At 39.0% G+C, this 18,778-nt stretch overlaps 1 protein-coding gene across 1 annotated transcript in view; it reads left to right on the forward strand.

Annotated features, from left to right (window-relative positions):
• Positions 1-16,274, forward strand: part of HGFAC (HGF activator) — a 39,337-nt gene extending 23,063 nt beyond the window's left edge. The window contains exons 8-14 of the mRNA XM_040065127.1: positions 4,369-4,543; positions 6,898-6,983; positions 7,447-7,687; positions 10,149-10,288; positions 12,426-12,566; positions 13,590-13,738; positions 16,048-16,274. Of these exons, the coding sequence (XP_039921061.1) occupies positions 4,369-4,543; positions 6,898-6,983; positions 7,447-7,687; positions 10,149-10,288; positions 12,426-12,566; positions 13,590-13,738; positions 16,048-16,218 (1,103 nt within the window). The 3' untranslated portion in view covers positions 16,219-16,274. The remainder of the gene's footprint in view (positions 1-4,368; positions 4,544-6,897; positions 6,984-7,446; positions 7,688-10,148; positions 10,289-12,425; positions 12,567-13,589; positions 13,739-16,047) is intronic.
• The last annotated feature ends 2,504 nt before the right edge of the window (positions 16,275-18,778 follow it).

The raw sequence follows: 18,778 nt of genomic DNA on the forward strand, positions 1-18,778 counted from the left end.
GTTTCACTTGTGGTATGAGTTCATTAATTTCTAAACTCTGAAAGCCACAGTGGGTGCAGTTACTCCTCACATCCACAGACAGGCAGGAAAATGTGAAGCAATTTGCTCCAAGGCAGGAACAGTCCAGTCCAGTCCTGGTGCTGCTGCCATGCAGTCCTCTGCCCCATGTCATCAGACTTCACATTCTCATCATTCAAGAGTGAAAAAAATGACAACTGGTTCCTTCAGTGGAGTCTGGTGCCCACTCAGGCACCTTCCTAGATTTACAGAGATTTTCAGTGGCATAGGGACGCGCTGGAAGATTAGTCAAATCTTCCTCTGGAAGAAGTACTAGTTTCATGTGGATGTCTTTCAAAGCTCTCTTCATGGTGTTTGTTTCAATTAGCACAGAAATATTTGCCTCAATCCTTTCAGAACACCTGGCAGGGTGTGCATGTCTGTGTGTGTTGTGTTTCAGGGCATCATTTGGTGAAATGAGATGCCTGTAAGAGCCATCTCCAGGAGTACTGGAGACTCCTTCCTCTCACACAATTGCTGCCAGCCCAGAGCAGTGGTTGGCTGCCTGTGCAGCAGGGGAAGTGCAGTTTCCTGAAATCAAAGGCTTTCACACCTTTCATCTCTGAGGGCATCTCACAGCTACCCAGGAAAGGAGATCAGGGAACTTCTGACTGAACTAAGAAAAGACAAACCCTTCTGCAGGCATCCAGTGAGTCTGAACTCATGTAGAAAGGAAATTTGGATAATACCCTTGGAAAGGGTGGCTTGAAGAGCAACACATCCTGTAATGCTGAGGCCATGTAGGCAACAAATTTATGCAGAGGCATAAAATGTCCTTGCTCATCTAAAGGAATCAGCATGAAGCTGAGTCAGGAGAGATTTAGGTTGGATATGTCCTTTTCCTCTTCTCCCCTCTCTGTTCCTGCCATCTGCTTAAACAGAGCAAGACAAAAAAAAAAAAAAAAAAAAAAAAAAAAAAAAAAAAAAAAAAAAAAAAAAAAAAAAAAAAAATCTAACATTGTATTTAATAAAAGCATTACATGTTGGTCAGGGATAAATCAAAGCATTGCTGAATAAAAGGGTTACTTTAAACCATCCTGTCCGAGAATTGAAACCATTGGTGGAAAAATATATTTTTATAAATAGAATGAAACAACTTATGTGTATCTGGAAAAAATACATTTGAAGCTTGAAAACATCAGGAAAATTGATGGTGAGGAAAATAAAATGTGAAAGATTCATTGTTTTCTGCAGAGAGACTTTCAAATGAAACTCCTAAAAATGTTCAGCTATGTAAATACAGGACTTAAAACAAGATCTGGAGACAAAAATCTTGTGAAAAGCTTTCAGGAAGTTAGCAATTAGAATTGGTTGGATAACTGCTAACTGTTAATTTTAAGACCCAAAACTGTTTTATTGGAAGAGACAAATATTTGTTGTGACTTGCTTATAAAACATAAAATCCTAACACATGTGGAATGTTTTACATGAGCTATTGAAATACCTTGGGTTTAAAAAAAATACAACAAGAAATTCTTTCTAATTTTAAATTTTAATAATTTTTTTTTTCTGAAAGGAAGCAAACAGTGGTGATATTAACATAGGACTGCAGAGTAAGTTGAATCTGCATTTGCATCAAAACTTTCATAATCTGAAAATTTAGGCCATTTCTACTTTTAGCAGTGATTGGTGGTAGTACAGGGAAGTGAATGAACAAAAAACCCACATATTACATCCTCCAAGACTTTCTTCCATATAAGAAAATAAATGTTTCAAGGCTATGAGACATTGTGAAAACTATGGATTTGGGACTGAACCATTCCCAGTCAGAGCAATCCATTAAGAACTGCTGAAAGCAGACCACCTACACACTGTTTCTGACAAAGAGGGAAAAAGAGAGTTTTTCTGTGCTGTAACAGTTCAAAAAAAGAGAATTAGAGGCAAAAGATCTCTGGGACTGCAATAATTGCAGAGATGTTTTTTAAAAGTGTTTTTCCTGAATTATAGGTGATAAAATGTATAAAGCTTTGCAGATACTTCTCGTGGCCTTAGTGGGTACCATGGTGCTGCTGCCAACCAGTCAGGTAAAGGTTTCTGGAGTGGAGCACAGACCAATGGAAAGCTACTTAAGAAACAACTGTTTGACCTCAAAAGCCTCTCCACAAGATAGCAGATTAACTCAAGTTATGCCTGTGTCCAAAATATTCCTTATAAAACCAAAAAGAGACAAAAAACTTCTTGACAGACATTTCTGTTCCCCTCAACAAGGGCAAGATGTAATACAAACTCTTAGCTACAGAAGGAGAACGTGAGGGATGATTCAGAAAGAAGCCAAAATTCTTCCAGTTGAAATATGCTGGCAGCTTTAGCAATGACTGACAGACCTGATGAAACAGAGATACATTGGATTTTAAGCCTGACAAGGATAAGCAAAACTTGTAAACACCATCTGCAAGACATCCAAGCCATTGGTATTGCAGAATATGGCCCTGGGTCTCTACTGAAATACAATCTCTTGTTTCAATCTCATTAAAGTAGTCACTCTAAATTGTTTCTGAATGCAATAAATACACTACAAGTAAACACAGCATGGCACTTCCTTGCATAAATGAAAAAAATTAGTATACAGTATGATTGGGGTATTTTCATGACAATATTTCAGGCAAACAATGTGGTGTAACTTGCAACTTACTCAGAAAACAAGTGGCAGGTTTGCCAAGACATGGTTACTCTTGGTTACTGCTAATAATACAAATGATAGACAAATTATTTTCTGTGAGGTCCTAGATTATGGCTTTAAAATATGAGTTTGATTTAATGTTATATTCATAGTCATTGAATAAAGGGAATTTGGTTCAGGTTGTGGGTGGGAGAAAATGTGGTCTCAGCACGACAGAAGTGCCAAGCTAGAAAGTGGGTTTAGCTAAGTGTTTTTATGCTAACTAATCTTCTTCCACCAAACTTCTTGACCTTCATCTCCCACATTTATGCCATATGCTTGTTTGTGGTTTCGAGGTCTGTCACTACACTGATGGCTTGGCAGGGTAATTAACAGCAGCAGTTCAGTACTGTGGTTCATTATTTGAGTCCCGGTTATGTGCCCTGGTTCCTGTGCCACCTCATTCTGTCAAAATAAACAGATCTTTGGCAATAGCTGTCTGCACCGTGTGGTGTGATGGATCATCCTCGGGGTGATTTTCAACAGCTGCTCAATGATGTTATATCTTTAAGTATGTCTATAAGTTTAGAAGAAGATTCCACCAGTCTTGTGACATATCAAGGACATGTCACGTTGACATGGCTGGGACAAGAAACCCTCTGAGGCTCGGTCACAATTAATCCTCTTTGTGCATTAGATGGTTTTGTGTTTCCTTTAGGATACTCTTAGCTGTGTTTTGAGGTGTAGGCTTTCTGCTCAGTGTAGCTATTTGTATACAAATGCATCCCCATATGTTTTTCAGCCATAATGCTGGTATGTGCTGCTGATAGATCTTGGCAGCTGAGTGTATAGTTCAGAGAATATGTATGTGTCAGGCCTGTCTGAAGAAACAGCCCATATGCAGGTGACAAAGATGTGGCTTTCAAATAAGAAAATTCAACCTACTAGTTAGAATTTTGCAAAACTGATGTATCTGCAACATGTAGCTGCATATTTGTAACATACATGAGTATAGTGTGTATATATATGTATATATGGGTACATATGAGGCCATTAAAAGAAGTATATTCAAAAATCAGGCCTTTGAAGCACATGCAGGGCAGGATTATTTTCAGTACTGTATCTCTGTTTTGAGCTGGTTGCCTTAAGCACCCTATCTTTTCAATGGAAATTCAGTCAATGTGGACAGGAGTGTATGGGGTCCATCTCATGCTAAAAAAGTTACCTCAAACAGGCTGGATCAGTTTGGTACTAAAAATCTCTGTTTCTCTTAATTATCTAAAAAGGGAGGCTCTAGAGATGAGCTCAGTTCTGTCTAAAATTGGACCAGAGGAATCCCAGCCATTCTGCTGACTTTGCTGCAGATTGCTGACCGAAATCTTCCATAGACAGTACAAATTTTAGGTCTAATTTTCTGCCATTCTGCCTCTTGAGTAGTTACTTGCTCCTGTGTAAAATGAAGTTAACTTACCACTAATTTTAAGTAGAGGTTTTAACTTCTTGGGTTCCTTTTATCTTTATCAAAAAAAAAAAAAACAAAAACAAAAAAAACCAAACCAACCCAAAATCCTTGTTTGGTGCGTTTGGGTCCTGTGCAAGGTGAAAGGCACTACAGATCTGGGCCCTCGGGCTCTCCTTGGGGACCTCAGCTGTGAAATGAGTATTTAACATGCAATTAGCATTGACTCCTGACCAGTCTCTTCCTCTGCCAGTCCCGAGCCAACGGTGCTACATCGGCAATGGCACAGATTACAGAGGAACAGCCAACACAACCATTTCTGGACACAGCTGCTTGCCTTGGAATTCAGACCTGCTTTACCAAGAGCTTCACGTTGACAGCATTGGGAAGGCAGTGCAGCTTGGCCTGGGGCCGTTCCCTTACTGCAGGTGAGGAACGTTCTTGCCTGTCCCCTATTTGTACATCAAGAGATGGATGTGTTGTGGAAATAAGAAGGGCCAGAGATCTCAAAGCAGGTGTTAGCCCTGTCTCAGAGAAGCTGGACTGACTTTAGTAATCAGTCAGCCTGATGAGAGGGATTGTGAAGAAGACAAAGCCTGGTAGATAGGCTCAATCAATAGCTGGGTCTGCTGAGAGAAGCTCAAACATAAAATAATTTTGGAAATTCCAGGTATTTTTTTTTCCCTGGGTAATGGTGGGTTTATTTTTTTTTTTTTTTTTTTTTTTCAAATGAGACCATAATGCAAAGCTTTTGACATTGTTCATTAACACTTATCCAAAAGGTGAAATCAATGCAGTAGCTAAATTGAAATGGCTAATTTTGCTAATTTTAATTTCTTATTTTTTGCTTTTGAAAGACATACCATAAAGAAATATTTTCAAAAGAGAAAAGTTATTTGAAAATGAAAAATCAAAGCACTACTTTTAAATAAGGATGAAGTGGGATGTCAAATTTATTTTTGGATTTCTTACAAAGGAAAACTATTGCCAAACAAGATTTCACAGTGTTTCAAATTTGATTGTGCCACAGAGTGATAAACTACATTTCTGCTGAAGTTTTCTCTTAAGCTATAATGAAAATAGCTTGTGCTATGTAAGTTTGTGCCTTCTTCTCAGTCACCTTATGCTCCCCTTGTTTCTAAGGTCTCCATGAGCTCAATGGATATCCGCAAATAAAGGAAATGCTTCTATTTAGAGACAGCATTTCTCATCTTGGCAATGAGCAAATGCCAAACCTGGCAAACTGTAGATGATTCTCCATAAATTACTGGTGGATGCCTAAGATTTTGTTTGCTTGATTGCTTATTTATGTGTGTGCATGTGTGTTTTGTTTTTTTTTTCTTTTTAATGGAACTTAGACCAGTAGCTCAGGAAAATCAGAACATACTGCACTTCCTAATTTGTTTGGTGATAAAAAGCATGCATGCATGATGAAAATAGCTCTTCTCTATATGACACAAGCTAACAATAAACAATTCCTACCCCCTCCTTTAAGCCCTCCCCCCTTGATTTCCAGGGCTTGGTCCTCATGCAAACAGTGCAGTATTTGATTTATGGTGTCCCAGGCAATTTATCTAGCACGTATTTTGTGCTTTGATAGAAGATGAGCCCTTTGATTTGCATTATTTATGCCCAATATTCACTTTCAGATTTGAAATGTAGAGAACAAAATGGTGTAGGAGCTGATGTGTTCATGTTCTGTAGAGCTGAGAAAAAAAGCTTTTCACTTTTTTGTCAGCTTGTTACAATTTCTGGGGATATCTCTGCTGTACTATATAATCCTGCAGATATCTTCTTCTTCAAATAGTCTAATTTAGAAACATTGTTGGCGGAAGATGACTCAACCTGTGTTACTTCTTCAGTTCTGGGAATTTGAAAGTGCTCTAATCTTTTTCTGAAGAGCAGTCAGATTGAAAAAGAAAAAAATAATCGAAGAACCTTACAGTAACAGATAGTGCTTGTGATAAATCCAACTGAAATCAGAATGACTGCTTATCTTGAACTTGGAATTACCTTTTCTATTTTTCTTTGTCTAATAAAGATCTTTCCGGGTCTTCAAAGTCTCCCTTATATTCTTGGAGGTGTAAACTGGGCAGATTTCTGGTTACTTATAATGCACTGATAAAGACAGGCTGTATCACAGAGAAACACTAATGGAATCAACACAAAATCTGTTTAACACCAAGGTAATAAAGGGCAAAATGGTTTCCATTACTCTTTTTTTTTTTTTTCCCAACTTTTTTGAGGAATACAGTATTTTCTTGAAATAGTCCTTCATTTCCTCAGTCTCTCCAGGGAATGTGAACCTGAGATTTGCAAATTCATTTTTGCTAGCTATTCATTTTAGGGATTTTCTATGATTCTACCTGTGTTGGAATCTCCTCACCTAAAAAATAACCTAAAAGAGGAATCTCTGCCATGGGATTTAGTTCTGAAAATAGCTGAGCTGATACCCGTGAAAGCACTTCAGTGTGGGCTGTAGTTAAACGCTGTGAACGTGCTCATGCATCCAAACACTTGTAGGCAAGTTTTGTTCAGTCGAGTCTGTATTTCAGGTCCTAGAGAACCTTAGTCTTGGTTAGTTTTAAGATGAAGAATTATATTGAAAGGCTGCTCACCCTTGTAGGTGAGCACTTTGTCAGCACTTTGTCAGATGGCTCAAAGTCTGAGAGTCCTGTCAGTGCTCTGCACGGTGCAAGAGGAAAAAGCAGAAAATCTTTGGGAAGCTTGGAACAACACTGTATTTAATGGTTGTAATTCCCTCTTCCTCTGAATTAACTAGAAATCCAGATGATGATGATAAGCCCTGGTGTTACATCATGAAGGACAACAGTTTGTCTTGGGCGTACTGTGACATTCCAACTTGCGGTATGTAAAGGCTTTCCTAAAATCCATGTTATGAATGAATGAAGATTTATTGATACTACAACGAGGTTTCACTGTATAATTTTGAATCTCCTACTGTTCCAGGAGTGTTGAATATTTTACTGTTTCCGGTAAACAAGGGGCTCCTTTTGCATTTTTTGGAGTTGTGATACAATCTGTGATTCTTGTCCTGAAATAGCAGCAGTGTCATATACTACTGTTTTGGTCATGACCATGCCAATATCCCCAAATTTTCTGCTAGAATGTGCAAGATGCCAGAAATGACTGACAAAAATTGTAAAAATTGGTAAAAATTGTCATCAGTCTGGGAATTACAGGCCCAGAAAAGCGAGTGGGCCCCTGTGAGCAATGAGAGGTCTACATCCTGAAGATGTATGAGACATGGTGTTCAATTCCAAAATATAAAGATTCTGGTAGTCTGATGCCATATCCCTTTTTATCTCAGCAAGCAGGGAAAGGAGGCCACCAGTTCCAGAAAATGTAGATACTTCAGCAAATACCAAAAGACCATGTGGAAGAAGACATAAAAAAAGAAGTTTTGTTAGACCTAGGATTGTTGGGGGATCTTCATCTCTGCCTGGATCTCACCCCTGGACAGCAGCTATATATATTGGAGAGAGTTTCTGTGGTGGAAGCCTGGTTCAGACCTGCTGGGTTGTGTCAGCAGCACACTGCTTTGCTCACAGGTAAACTCACGTCTTAGTGTGAGTCCTCACGACAAATTTGAACTGAAACAAGAGAGACGATGAGATTATAAAAGACCAATGTGTCAAAAGGAATTTCTGGCAATTTGAATACCCTTCATGATCTAAAAAATGGCTTGGACTACTATAATCTCATAAGCCCTTATCTTGTTCCTTAGGGAGTCTCAAAGGATCTAAACACCCTGACTAAAGGAATAGGGTAGGGTGAAGCAGCACATAGAATGGGGCATCACATGTGCAAGAATCTGCAGGGGAATAGAAGTATTTCTCTTCTTCTTGGTTACCTTTCTAAATGTTTATGCCTGTTTTGAGATACAACAGAGATGACTATGCTCACTGCAGTGTTTTGTTCAGAAAGGCTGAGACAGCCAAGCAATGATTTATTGGAGATGATAAATTACCGTTGGTTGACACAAATAGAGTGGGCTGAGCTTTACAAAAAGCCACACAGACGAACTAAACTGTCAAACTGAAGCTGATTTTCTTGAGAGATTTTTTTTTCTCCTGTGGGACACTAGAGAAAATATTGATTACAGGATGCTCTTACTTTACTCTAAATACTTAATTTTTTACAAATGTTCGACACGTTCCCTGATTTCAGTTTGATCACATTGAAGGGAAAAGTATTACATCATTTGATACCCATTGTTCCTTTGCATAGTAAAGAAGCCAAGAGAAACAGAAAACCTTTTGCCAGAATATAGACACTGATAGCTTGTAGAGCTAATAATACCACTCTGAATGCTGTACTGAAGCATTTGGAGCTCAAGCCACAATGCATTTGTTTTTCAAATGTTGTGAAATAGCTGCTAACTTTGGCAGCTGTTCAGGACATTTCCACCCACTTCCAGCTGGTCGTTTTGTACGTACAGATTTTCCATAATTACTGCATTGTAATTTGCACTCTTCTGTTTGTTTAGTACCTCTGGTAGTCACAATTCCAACTGTTTTCCACTAGGCGACAATAGATACCTGTGCAGCTCAATTATTTCTTTTTTCTTTTCTCTAACCCTTCCTGTTTTATTTCTTTTCCTGAATGAACCATCTGTAAGCACTACCATTCAGTGTTTCTAAAATTATTCTTAATGCTGTTCCAGAAAGTGAACTTCCACTGTTTAACAGGCCCAAAATTTGATTTTCAAGGATGATGATTTATTACAACAAAAATACTGAGAAAATCATGGCTTTACATATTGATCAAAAAACTTTTTATTGTATTTTTGTATTCCAGTAACACAGAGTACACTTTGCCTTTTCCTTAAGCATAGCTCTTCTAGCAGGGTTGCTGCTGTCCCTCTACACTGCAATTGCCCAGAATCTCTTTCCTCTGAGTCCATAGCTGCTGGTCATTGCTGTGTACTCAGTACTGGGGGAGATTCTGTGGTGCTTTCACACCCAATGGGCACAGAAATGCAACCAGGGAAACTGCAATGATGCAAACCTCTCTGCATCTGTGCACAATGTGTGACACCAGGTATTTCCTTCTGCACTGGGTAACAAAACATAGGAGAGCTCCAATGTTGATGACACTTGCTAACTAAATTAATTGTAGACTTATGCAGATAGAATTGGTTTTAGAACAAGAGTGAAATTTGAATTCTGATGCTTTCAAACCTAGAGAATATATTGCCTTTCTTAAACACTGCCCGATTATTCCCAAAGGTCCCTTACTTCCCAGTTGCTGTACTCATTTTTACTAGTTTTATTTCCTAGGAAACTGGATATAAGAGGACTGTGGTCTTCTTAAAGTAAAAAATCGATAGCTGGAAAAGATGGTGGGAATTGCAAATGCTACATGCTCCTCTGGCTATGAAGTTTCCCATTAAATCCATGTACTTTTGGGACCAAATTGTTTTTGATTCTGGACAACAGATTTAACATAGATAAGCAAATCTCAGAACTGATGATACCTTTTAGGTGGAAGCTTCCCAGATGTTCCTGAATTGCCAGCATGCCAGCACCTTTAAATCTTGGCCCTTGCCTGCAATTTTTTTCAGGAGACTGATTTCCTGGAGAAATGAGATATCCACCACTGACTCATCTTTTGATTCCTCATTTCCTTCTGAGCAGTTTTTGTAATCATTGACAAAGTCGAGTTTAAGTTGACTCAGCTGAGTTTCTAGGAGAGGTGTTTACACCCTCCAAACACGTTTGTTAGCCAAACAGCAGATGGACAGCAGTGCCTGAGCTGGCTTTTTCCTTCTTTCAAGAAGTGGCAGCCTTTAATTAAGTTAATCAGGACCCACAGAGCCCTATAACATCTTTTCCCTTGCCCTCTGTAGGCAAGAAGCGTGGGAAACAGGTAAAGGCATTATGAGAGGGTAAACAATGGACGTGATGGGAGGCTGAAGTTATAATGGTTCATAGGATACCCAGCCAATAGCAAATCAGCTGCATTTGTCCTGCTAATCACAGAACTGCTTGTCTCTCTTTTGTATTACAGTCCACTGAAATCCACCATTAGAGTAGTTCTGGGGCAACAGATATTTAATAAAACAACTGATGTAACACAGACATTTGAAATAGAGAAATACATCTTGCATCCTCAGTATTCTGTGTTCAATCCTACTGAACATGATATTGGTGAGTATTTTTGTTCAGACACTTTTATTTTCCATTTACCTGATCTAGTTTCAAGTTAGATGGTCTGTTAGAAACTGCCTTTAGAGTGGAAAAATCATAGATACTAGGAGAGGCTTTTGAATGCAAAGGGTTCTTAGTTCTACCAGTTATAACAGCATCTGTAAGCTAGACAAATTCAGATGAAAAATAAATTGCAAATTTTAAATAATTATGATAATTAGCCTTTGGAGCAATTTACCTAGCTGTGTGGCAGATTCATCATCACTTCAAGTCTTTGTGAGATTAGGCATTTTTTCAACTGAACCAGAAGCTGTAGGCTTGGTGCAGGAATTACTTGGTAAAACTCTATTGTCTGTATTGTATAAAGGATCTGACTAGATGAATGTAATAACCTCATCTACTCTGAAAATCTGTGGTACTAAGAATCATTTTTTACACTGAGATAGATGTAAAAATCAGCTGTCTTATCAGGCAGAAGTTAAATGCCCTTCTGATTGACCTTATAATATTAGTCAGAATGACAATGGAGCAGCAACTTATTTTCTGATCTGCTCTTTTGAAAGTTGTCATGTCACCCCGGGGCATCAAGCTGTGTGAGCGCTTTGTCTGTGAGACTATTTAGTAGCCTGACATTGGGAATATTTTAGGTCAGGCATATACTGACTTTTTTTTTTTTTTTTTTTTGCTCACAGATGGTATTTTCAACTCTATAGCAAAAACCATTCAAGTTCTGTGTTGGTGGGAGCTCTGTCACAGTGTACAAGGAGACAAAATAGATTTGGGGCATTACTCTGCTCTGAAATATCCTGGTGAAAACCACCCATGACACTTTGAGATTGCATAGCTTTTTTAATTACTCTGAAATTAGGTAGGCATGCTTCACCAGTGTGCTGTGTCCAACTCCAGGGAGAGCTGAACACGGAGTGTCTAAGACAAGTCCAATTGCAAAAATAAACGAGAAGGCAGAAACTGTGTTGTGGGGGGAAGATGCAGGCGCTTGTTCTGTCCAGTCACTGATTTCTATTGATGCAACCAAAGAGTTATGTCCTGCTGGAAATATTTTTCTAAAGGAAACAACTATCCCATGAGTGTTTGCTAGGAAATTTGAGGGATTCAGAAGCAGGCAGAGCTAGTGGAGAAGAGGAGCAAGGTGAGGATGAGGAAGTGGCTGAGTGTGGGAGCAAGTTTGTGTGGTCTTCTCAGGCTGTGAGGTACTGCTTCTATGTTCCACTAAGGCCAAAAACTGTAGCTGGTAGAGAAGTAAGACTGTCTGGTGAGGTCACTTGCTTTCCACACAGGTGTGCTCACAAAGCTTCGAGCTTCCAAAAGGACTGATGAGAAGGTTTAATAGGTGTGTCCACATTACCTCAGCTCTGTTCTCTTTGAGTGGTGTGGCCAAACCAACCTGCTGCCCTTGTCCCACCCAGTACAAAGCCCTTTTGCTGCTTTACAGACAAATGAAAGAGACTTTCTACAGGGGAGCCAATTTTTGAAATCTTTCTGTATCAATCTCATGATGCTGCACAGCTACGTATTTACACTGTTTTCAGCCCCGTGACTAGTTAGTAAAGATTGTGCAGGTTATGTAACACTTTGTAGCTTCAAGAAGCTTGGTTTTGAAATGTCCAGAGGTTTTATTCCTTCATTTTAAAGATCTTGAATTTCGCTGAACTCAGTGATAACAGGACACGAAATACACCAGCTCTTAGAGTAATTAACTTTTTAAATGGAATTGGAGTTAGGCCAGTGGCCAGGCTTTCAGAAGCAGTGAGTATTTGCACATCCCACTTATTTCAGCTGAAAGTTGGGGATATGTCACTGTTATTTAACTATAAGGTGGGAAGAGACACATGTATTTTCTATCTTACCCCTTCTCTACAGAGGCAGCGAAGCAAAATCTGCTCAGTGAGCATAGCATAAAATAAATATTCCCACAAGGGGAGTAGCTGAATGTTTCAGCCTTCAATCTATTGTGAAATCAGGTGCTGTTGAGATGAGTCTGTCTGTCTTTGATTGAAATATCTTAATTAAGAGAGGCTTAGGGGATAATTAAATTTGTATCTGAGACCCATTACTGCCAATCCCATTAAAGAAAGGGAATAGTCATTTTCTTCCTCCTGTATTTTCTGTTCTGCAGCTTTGATTAAGCTGAAGAAGAACGGCCAACGTTGTGCTGTCAAGTCCCAGTTTGTTCAGCCCATCTGCCTGCCAGAAAGTGACACTGTTTTCCCTGCCCAGTTGAAATGTCAGATTTCTGGATGGGGACACAAGCATGAGAGTGAGTAAAACAAGGGCTGGTGTCTGTAGAAAAGAATGATGATAATAAGAACATAACACTCAGGTATACATTATACAACTGAGAGTTTGGTAAAATGTTTTGCAAGGGACTTCTGGTGGGATTCTTTTTACCTACCTATGGAGCTTACAGCATTTACATCTGAAATGCTCATGCTGAACTTCCTTTATAGGCCTTAGAATTTAGAGTGTGATTCCCTTGACCAAATGTTTTTCCATCAATTTCAGGATGGAATGAGCTAGCTAGGTCTCAGAGGACTGGGAGGGGAGAAGGTAGTTGGAGCGCCAGCACCCGGAATTTTAGTGAAGTGAATCCTTCCCCTGATTTCTCAGATTATTAATAATCTCAGGGTAGAGATTATTAACCTCACCATCAAGAAACCCTGAAAACATCAATAGGAGAAGGCCAGATAGACTTTGGGCTAAGAAGTGCTTACACCCGGCTTAATAAAGGTGGAAAAAATCACCCCATCCTTTCAGAGGAGGAATTTCAGGATTATGAAGCTGGACCATGCTGCTTCAATGTTGAGATAGCAAAGACCTATATAGGCAGATGAGAAGGATTGAGGAGCTGGCTGCCACATTTTGGTGACAGATGTATTATGAGCAATTATCCCAGTTTGAATGTGTAGTCTAAACACAAAAAGAAGTAATGGAGCCTTTGAAACATGGATGATTTATTATCACATCTGGAAGGAGGTGAGGACAGGAGTGCTGGGGTACTGTTCCCGAGTCTCTAGAAAATGAGGGAAACCAAAGTGGATTAATGGCTGGGCATTGCAATACTGTTATTTTATGGAGTTTGACTGGAGGATCAGAAAGTGATCACTATAAAAATTATTTTATTTTAAAGATGTTCATAACATGAATATTACTGAGAGGTGTTACATGTGTTTATTATGTGTTAAATATGTTAAATATGTTGTATGGTGCCTTGTGTTTTCCTATTACACTCTTGACATTCTATAAAAATGACTTTCTTTTCCTCTCTGGGAATTTTTTAAAGATATATCTGGTTATTCAGATGTCCTGCAAGAAACACTGGTTCCACTTATTCCAGAGGAGAAGTGCAGAAGTCCTGAAATTTATGGAACAGAACTCACAGAAAATATGTTCTGTGCTGGCTACTTTGATAGCAAATCTGATGCTTGTCAGGTAATGCTGGGTGTCATCCCTAGGCAGGTGATAGAAATGTGTTTTGGTCAGAAATGTTGCAGTGTTACAATTCTTACTTTTGATTTTATAGTGTTCCTAAAGAAATGTTCCTAAAGAAAAGAACCTTATATGACTGCTTCCACCTTAATTTTTTTATTGTGTCCAGTGTCAATCAAGCTCTGCAGAAGGGCTCCAGGGTATTATATTCCTCCTAGCTTCACATAGGGCAGTAGCTGTGCACTGGGGGGGGTGTTGCTCCAGCTCCTGGCTGAGCCTGCAGGTGGTGGCAATGGATCACTGCCCAGCTGGCAGGGATGTGGCGGCAGAAAAACCAGCATGAACCTGTGTGAGGACAAATCCCAGAGCCGCTGCCTCTTCCCTGAGGGAAAATAAGGACACCTGGGTAGGAGGTGAGGAGCAGTGGTGAGGCTTGGAGGAAGGAGCTGAGGTTTCTATAGTGGATGTGACTGAATGGTGTAGAATGTCAGTCATTTGGAAACTGTGTTATGTAACCTCAGTCTTTCATGGAATGACCTCATGCTCTTACTACTTTCAGTTATGTCACACCTCGGGTCTGAATAAGGATGTAGAATTGTTGTGGTGATAGATGAGACTTCTTAAAATGCAGGATGAGGTTATTCCTTACATAAAACTTCAGATCTCATCCCCAGTTCATTTTGAAGGAGGAGGGTTTTGCTCTATTAACATAAGTTCGTGAAAAGGCAGCACATAGCTAATAGCCGGCAGTGTAAGTGGAGAAAAGAATATCATGTATACTGTGTGCTGGAAGCCCCACAGAGGTCATAAACATATCCAAAGAAAGGTGTCAAGAGTGAAATGGCAGCAACCAGCAGTGGCTCAAGGCCAGGGCTCAGACTGAGGCTGCAAGGGTTCACACGAGCCAGAGAGATGGAAACTACCCTGCCTGCCCAGCTCCCCTCCCCTTTCCCAGGAAGTGCAAATACAAGAGACATTACAGCTGATTCTCTCTCCCTGTCCTGGAAAAACAGAAATCAGGAACAAGAAGGAGAAAAGAAACTAGAGGGAAGGAGAAAGGAGTTGCACAAAGACAAGTGGGCTGCATGGCATTGCAAAGTCCGAGAGACAGCAATTCAGAGTCACAGATGTTGCTGGAGAACAGTGCTCGTAACATGAAATTATTATTAGTGAACCAATAACTCATTTTTCCCTATTGTCAGACTTGTAGTGGGGTCTGAGGAGAAATATGTTAATGTAACAACAGATGTAGCTGACCTCTGGGTTTTCTTAATGTACTCTTAGGACATTAACCCGTAAACCATCTCTTATGTATAATTTTTTTTTTCATTTTTTTTTCATTTAATCAGTGCACTGATGCCAAAATTGCAATCAATTAGACTAATTGTGAAAAATATGCAGTCAAGCAAGACTTCATCTGATGTCCCTCACTTATCACAGAAATCTTCAGTATTAAAGGCAACACAATTTTCCTATGCATTTTGCTCTCAAGGAATTTTCTTTTGAGATAGGAAAAAATACATTTTTCCTTGGATTCAACTAGAGTGATGGCTGCTTTCACCAGTACCATTTACTAAGTAACATTTTTAATTTCTAACAATTTAATTTGTCTAGAAAGTAAATCTAAGAGTAACAATAATATTAATAATAAATTAAAAAAAAAAAAAAAAAACAAAAAAAACCACACGAAAACCATCCTGAATGTTTTCAAGATTTAAAACAAGTATAAATGATCAAAATTAACCCTTGCTGTAGTGTAGTTTGGGCTGCTTTTTGGTTTATGGTTTAATGACAAGGTAAATATTCAGCAGCAAATTCAAATACATGTAAAATTCCCCTATGCCACATCAAATTACAGCATCCCATAGTCACAAAGTGTGGCTGTATGCAGCACCTTCCCTTGAAAACTCTCATGTTCTCTGAAATTTGCAATAAACTGCATCAAGAAACTCTCCAAATGCACCCATGTAACCCATCCATGCAGTGCTGATACTACAGCACATTGCCAAGCCTCTAAGGCTTGTTCACGTCCATTGAAAATTATCTAAATCAACCATGCTTTTCACTAGCTGTCTGAATCTAAAAATTTTGTATTTTGAAACAATATCTGATATTTTGATAGTTTTGTTTAATACATAATTAAAAAAAATCCATCATTATATTTGAATGTGGCTAAAACCACTTTCTACAATGAAACTTCAGTAAAATGCTGCTGCTTCTTTTTTCAAACTTTCCTATTTTAGGATTTTCCCTGACTGATCTTCTGACTGCTTTCTATCAAATTAGATAACCTTTGCTTACTTTTGATGCAGGGAGACTCTGGTGGACCTCTGGCTTGTGTGGAAAATGACATCTCTTACCTCTATGGAATTATCAGCTGGGGAGACGGCTGCGGCAGAGTCAACAAACCTGGAGTATATACAAGAGTGACAAACTATGTAAAGTGGATAAATGAGAAAATAGCCCCCCGAAAAACTAGTTGAACAGTTAAATACACTAACATTTGAAGCAGGGTTAAGGAGTCCTTTGGTTTTATTAAAATGGCATAAATATTTTATTATAAGCTGGTATAAAAACTGTCATGGTAATCCTTAGCAGTTTCAAGCCAGACCACCAAAAGCAGGCCTGCTCCATCTGATGTCAGCAGCCTTGCTCTAGCATTCCAGGGCTGTGGGTTGCTCAACACACACGACTGCCTTTATTTGTCCTTAAAAAAAAAGAAAATCCCAAACACATCAAGACAGTGCATGAAAATCTACGACTCTGTCTGCTTGATGGATTACATAAAAAGTGATTTGATGTGTTTTGCTGTTTCTGATGGAGCTGTCATCCCCCAAGCCAACCTGCAACAGTATTCTCCTTGTATTCTCATTTGAAATAAAAAAACCAAAACAAAACAACAAAAAAACCCCCCAGGTGAATAAAAAATGAAATTCCCTCCTCCTGAGAAATGATCTCTTGAAGCTCAGGGCAAGAGATAGCAAGAGAACAACGTAGGTAAAGCTGCTCCTCAGCTAACTGCAACAACAGTTCTGGGGAAAGAAACCAGAGGATTTAGGTTTTGTTTCAACCAAACACGTAAGCATATTTTTATACAAACGTATTTCTATTTCCACTGACGTAAAATCAGGATTGTGCCTCAGAGCTCTGCTGAATCGGGTGTGCAATTTTCCAGCAAGGTTAATGCAACACCTCCTGAGAACTCAAAGCCTTTGCTGAAAAATGCTGGAAGCTGGAGCAGCTGATTTAGTTTGAGACAGCCAGGACCTTTTGCAGACTGTGACCTGCTCCTTGCCCTGAGGATAGCAATGGAAATACTTCACCTTGATGATAAATCCCTAAACGTTTCTTTAATTTGACAGTGTTTTGAAGACGTCTTAGGTTTTGTACTAACAAGTTGTTCAACTATTTAGATAATTCAGAAAGGAGGTTTCTTGTAACAGATTTTTCAACTGGATGGCTGGGGTGCAGCTTGACATTTTCCTTAGGGATTTGGTGATATCATAAACCACAGGCTTTAGTGTCATGGTCCATGGAATTGTTATGGGGGAAAAATCAAAGCAATTATTACAGTATACAGCTGTTTAGAGCAGGTAGACTCAGCTGTATTAGCAAAAACAGACAGAAATTGATTCAACAGAAAAAGTCTGACAAAAAATGAAGAATTCTTTTTTTTCCCTATTATAAGGAACTCTTAGTCATGTCAGATGGGTACTTTTAAGTGTTGATGTGAAATGTATTTCTTCCCTGGCAGTGAACATTTATGAACTCTCTTAAGTGTTTTAAGAAAAGATGTGTTTTAAACTAATAGAATTTTAAAGTGGTACCTAGATATTCAGATGTGTGTTTTGTTTTATCGTACTTTCAGTGTCCTCCTGGGTTTCTTTGTAGTGGTGAATGTTACCTGCATTTAAAAGAGATTTTTTTAAGGAAAAATAACCAAAACCTGCATCTGTGTAAGTACAAATATACAACAATGCTAACCTAGATAAATGATATAAATTGTTTAATAAAAACATTTATCCTCTGTTTCTTGAACTTAGTCTGTTATGTATAAAGTTATAGTAAGATCTTTGAATCCCTCTGTAGGTTGTTCTACAGGTTGAGAGCTAGTAGAAAGATAAAATAACACTTTTTGCTGGAAGGCATCTGAAAATCTCTCTGTAAGGGTCCATTTCAGCTGGTGGTGGTCCCAGTTTAATGCAAGTGTCATACACATTCCCAGTAGGCAGATGTAAGCACCTGGATATGTTTCTCAGCTATTGATACTGTGAGTCCCAAGATTAAAGCCTTTAGTTTGTTTTTCTGAGGCACTAAACACTAGCTTGAAAAATTTTTAAAACAAGCTGAAGACTCTTGTTGTGTGGCTCTGCCTCCCTGGCTGTTTGCAGTATGAGTCTGGCTTGCTTAATGCCCTAAAATGAATGTGACCGTGTGCCAGGACTAACTGTACCTGCTGCTGAGACAAGTGCTGCATCAGCAGGAAGGAACTACTTGCTTTTCCTCGGAAGGGATTCATTAGGAACAGGTTTCCACCCAAAGATGAAGCCATTCTTTGTCTGTATCTCTTCTGTGACTTCAGTTTCCCTTTGAAATTAACATCTATCCACACAGTGCACAGTTCCGATCTTGCAGTTTTGTGTTGTTTATACTCTCTTCGTCTTCTCTTGCAGTAAAGAAGGTGGCTGTTTGATAGGAAAGGTTTTAGACTGGTGTTTCGACAATTTGTGTAGAGTTTTTTTAGCTGTCCTCTTTCCAAAATCTATGCTACTTGTACCAGTACACAGCAAAACCAGTAAAAACATTAACACACTTAAAAATTATATACTGAACGGTCTGTTTTCTGCCCTCAAAGGTCTAAATGACATGTCCCCAGCTGATACTAATTTGAATACTTTGAATGCATTAAAATCAATTTGTGGCTTTCAAGGCAGCCCATTTATCCACTGTGACTGCATTGACTTGGTGGAACTAAATGAAAATCATTTGAGCATCAGCTGAGAGGTGACTTGCACTGTGTTAAAAGTGCAGAGTAGGGGTTGC

The sequence above is a fragment of the Hirundo rustica genome, chromosome 5 (assembly GCF_015227805.2).
Source record: "Hirundo rustica isolate bHirRus1 chromosome 5, bHirRus1.pri.v3, whole genome shotgun sequence".
Taxonomy (NCBI): Eukaryota; Metazoa; Chordata; class Aves; order Passeriformes; family Hirundinidae; genus Hirundo; species Hirundo rustica.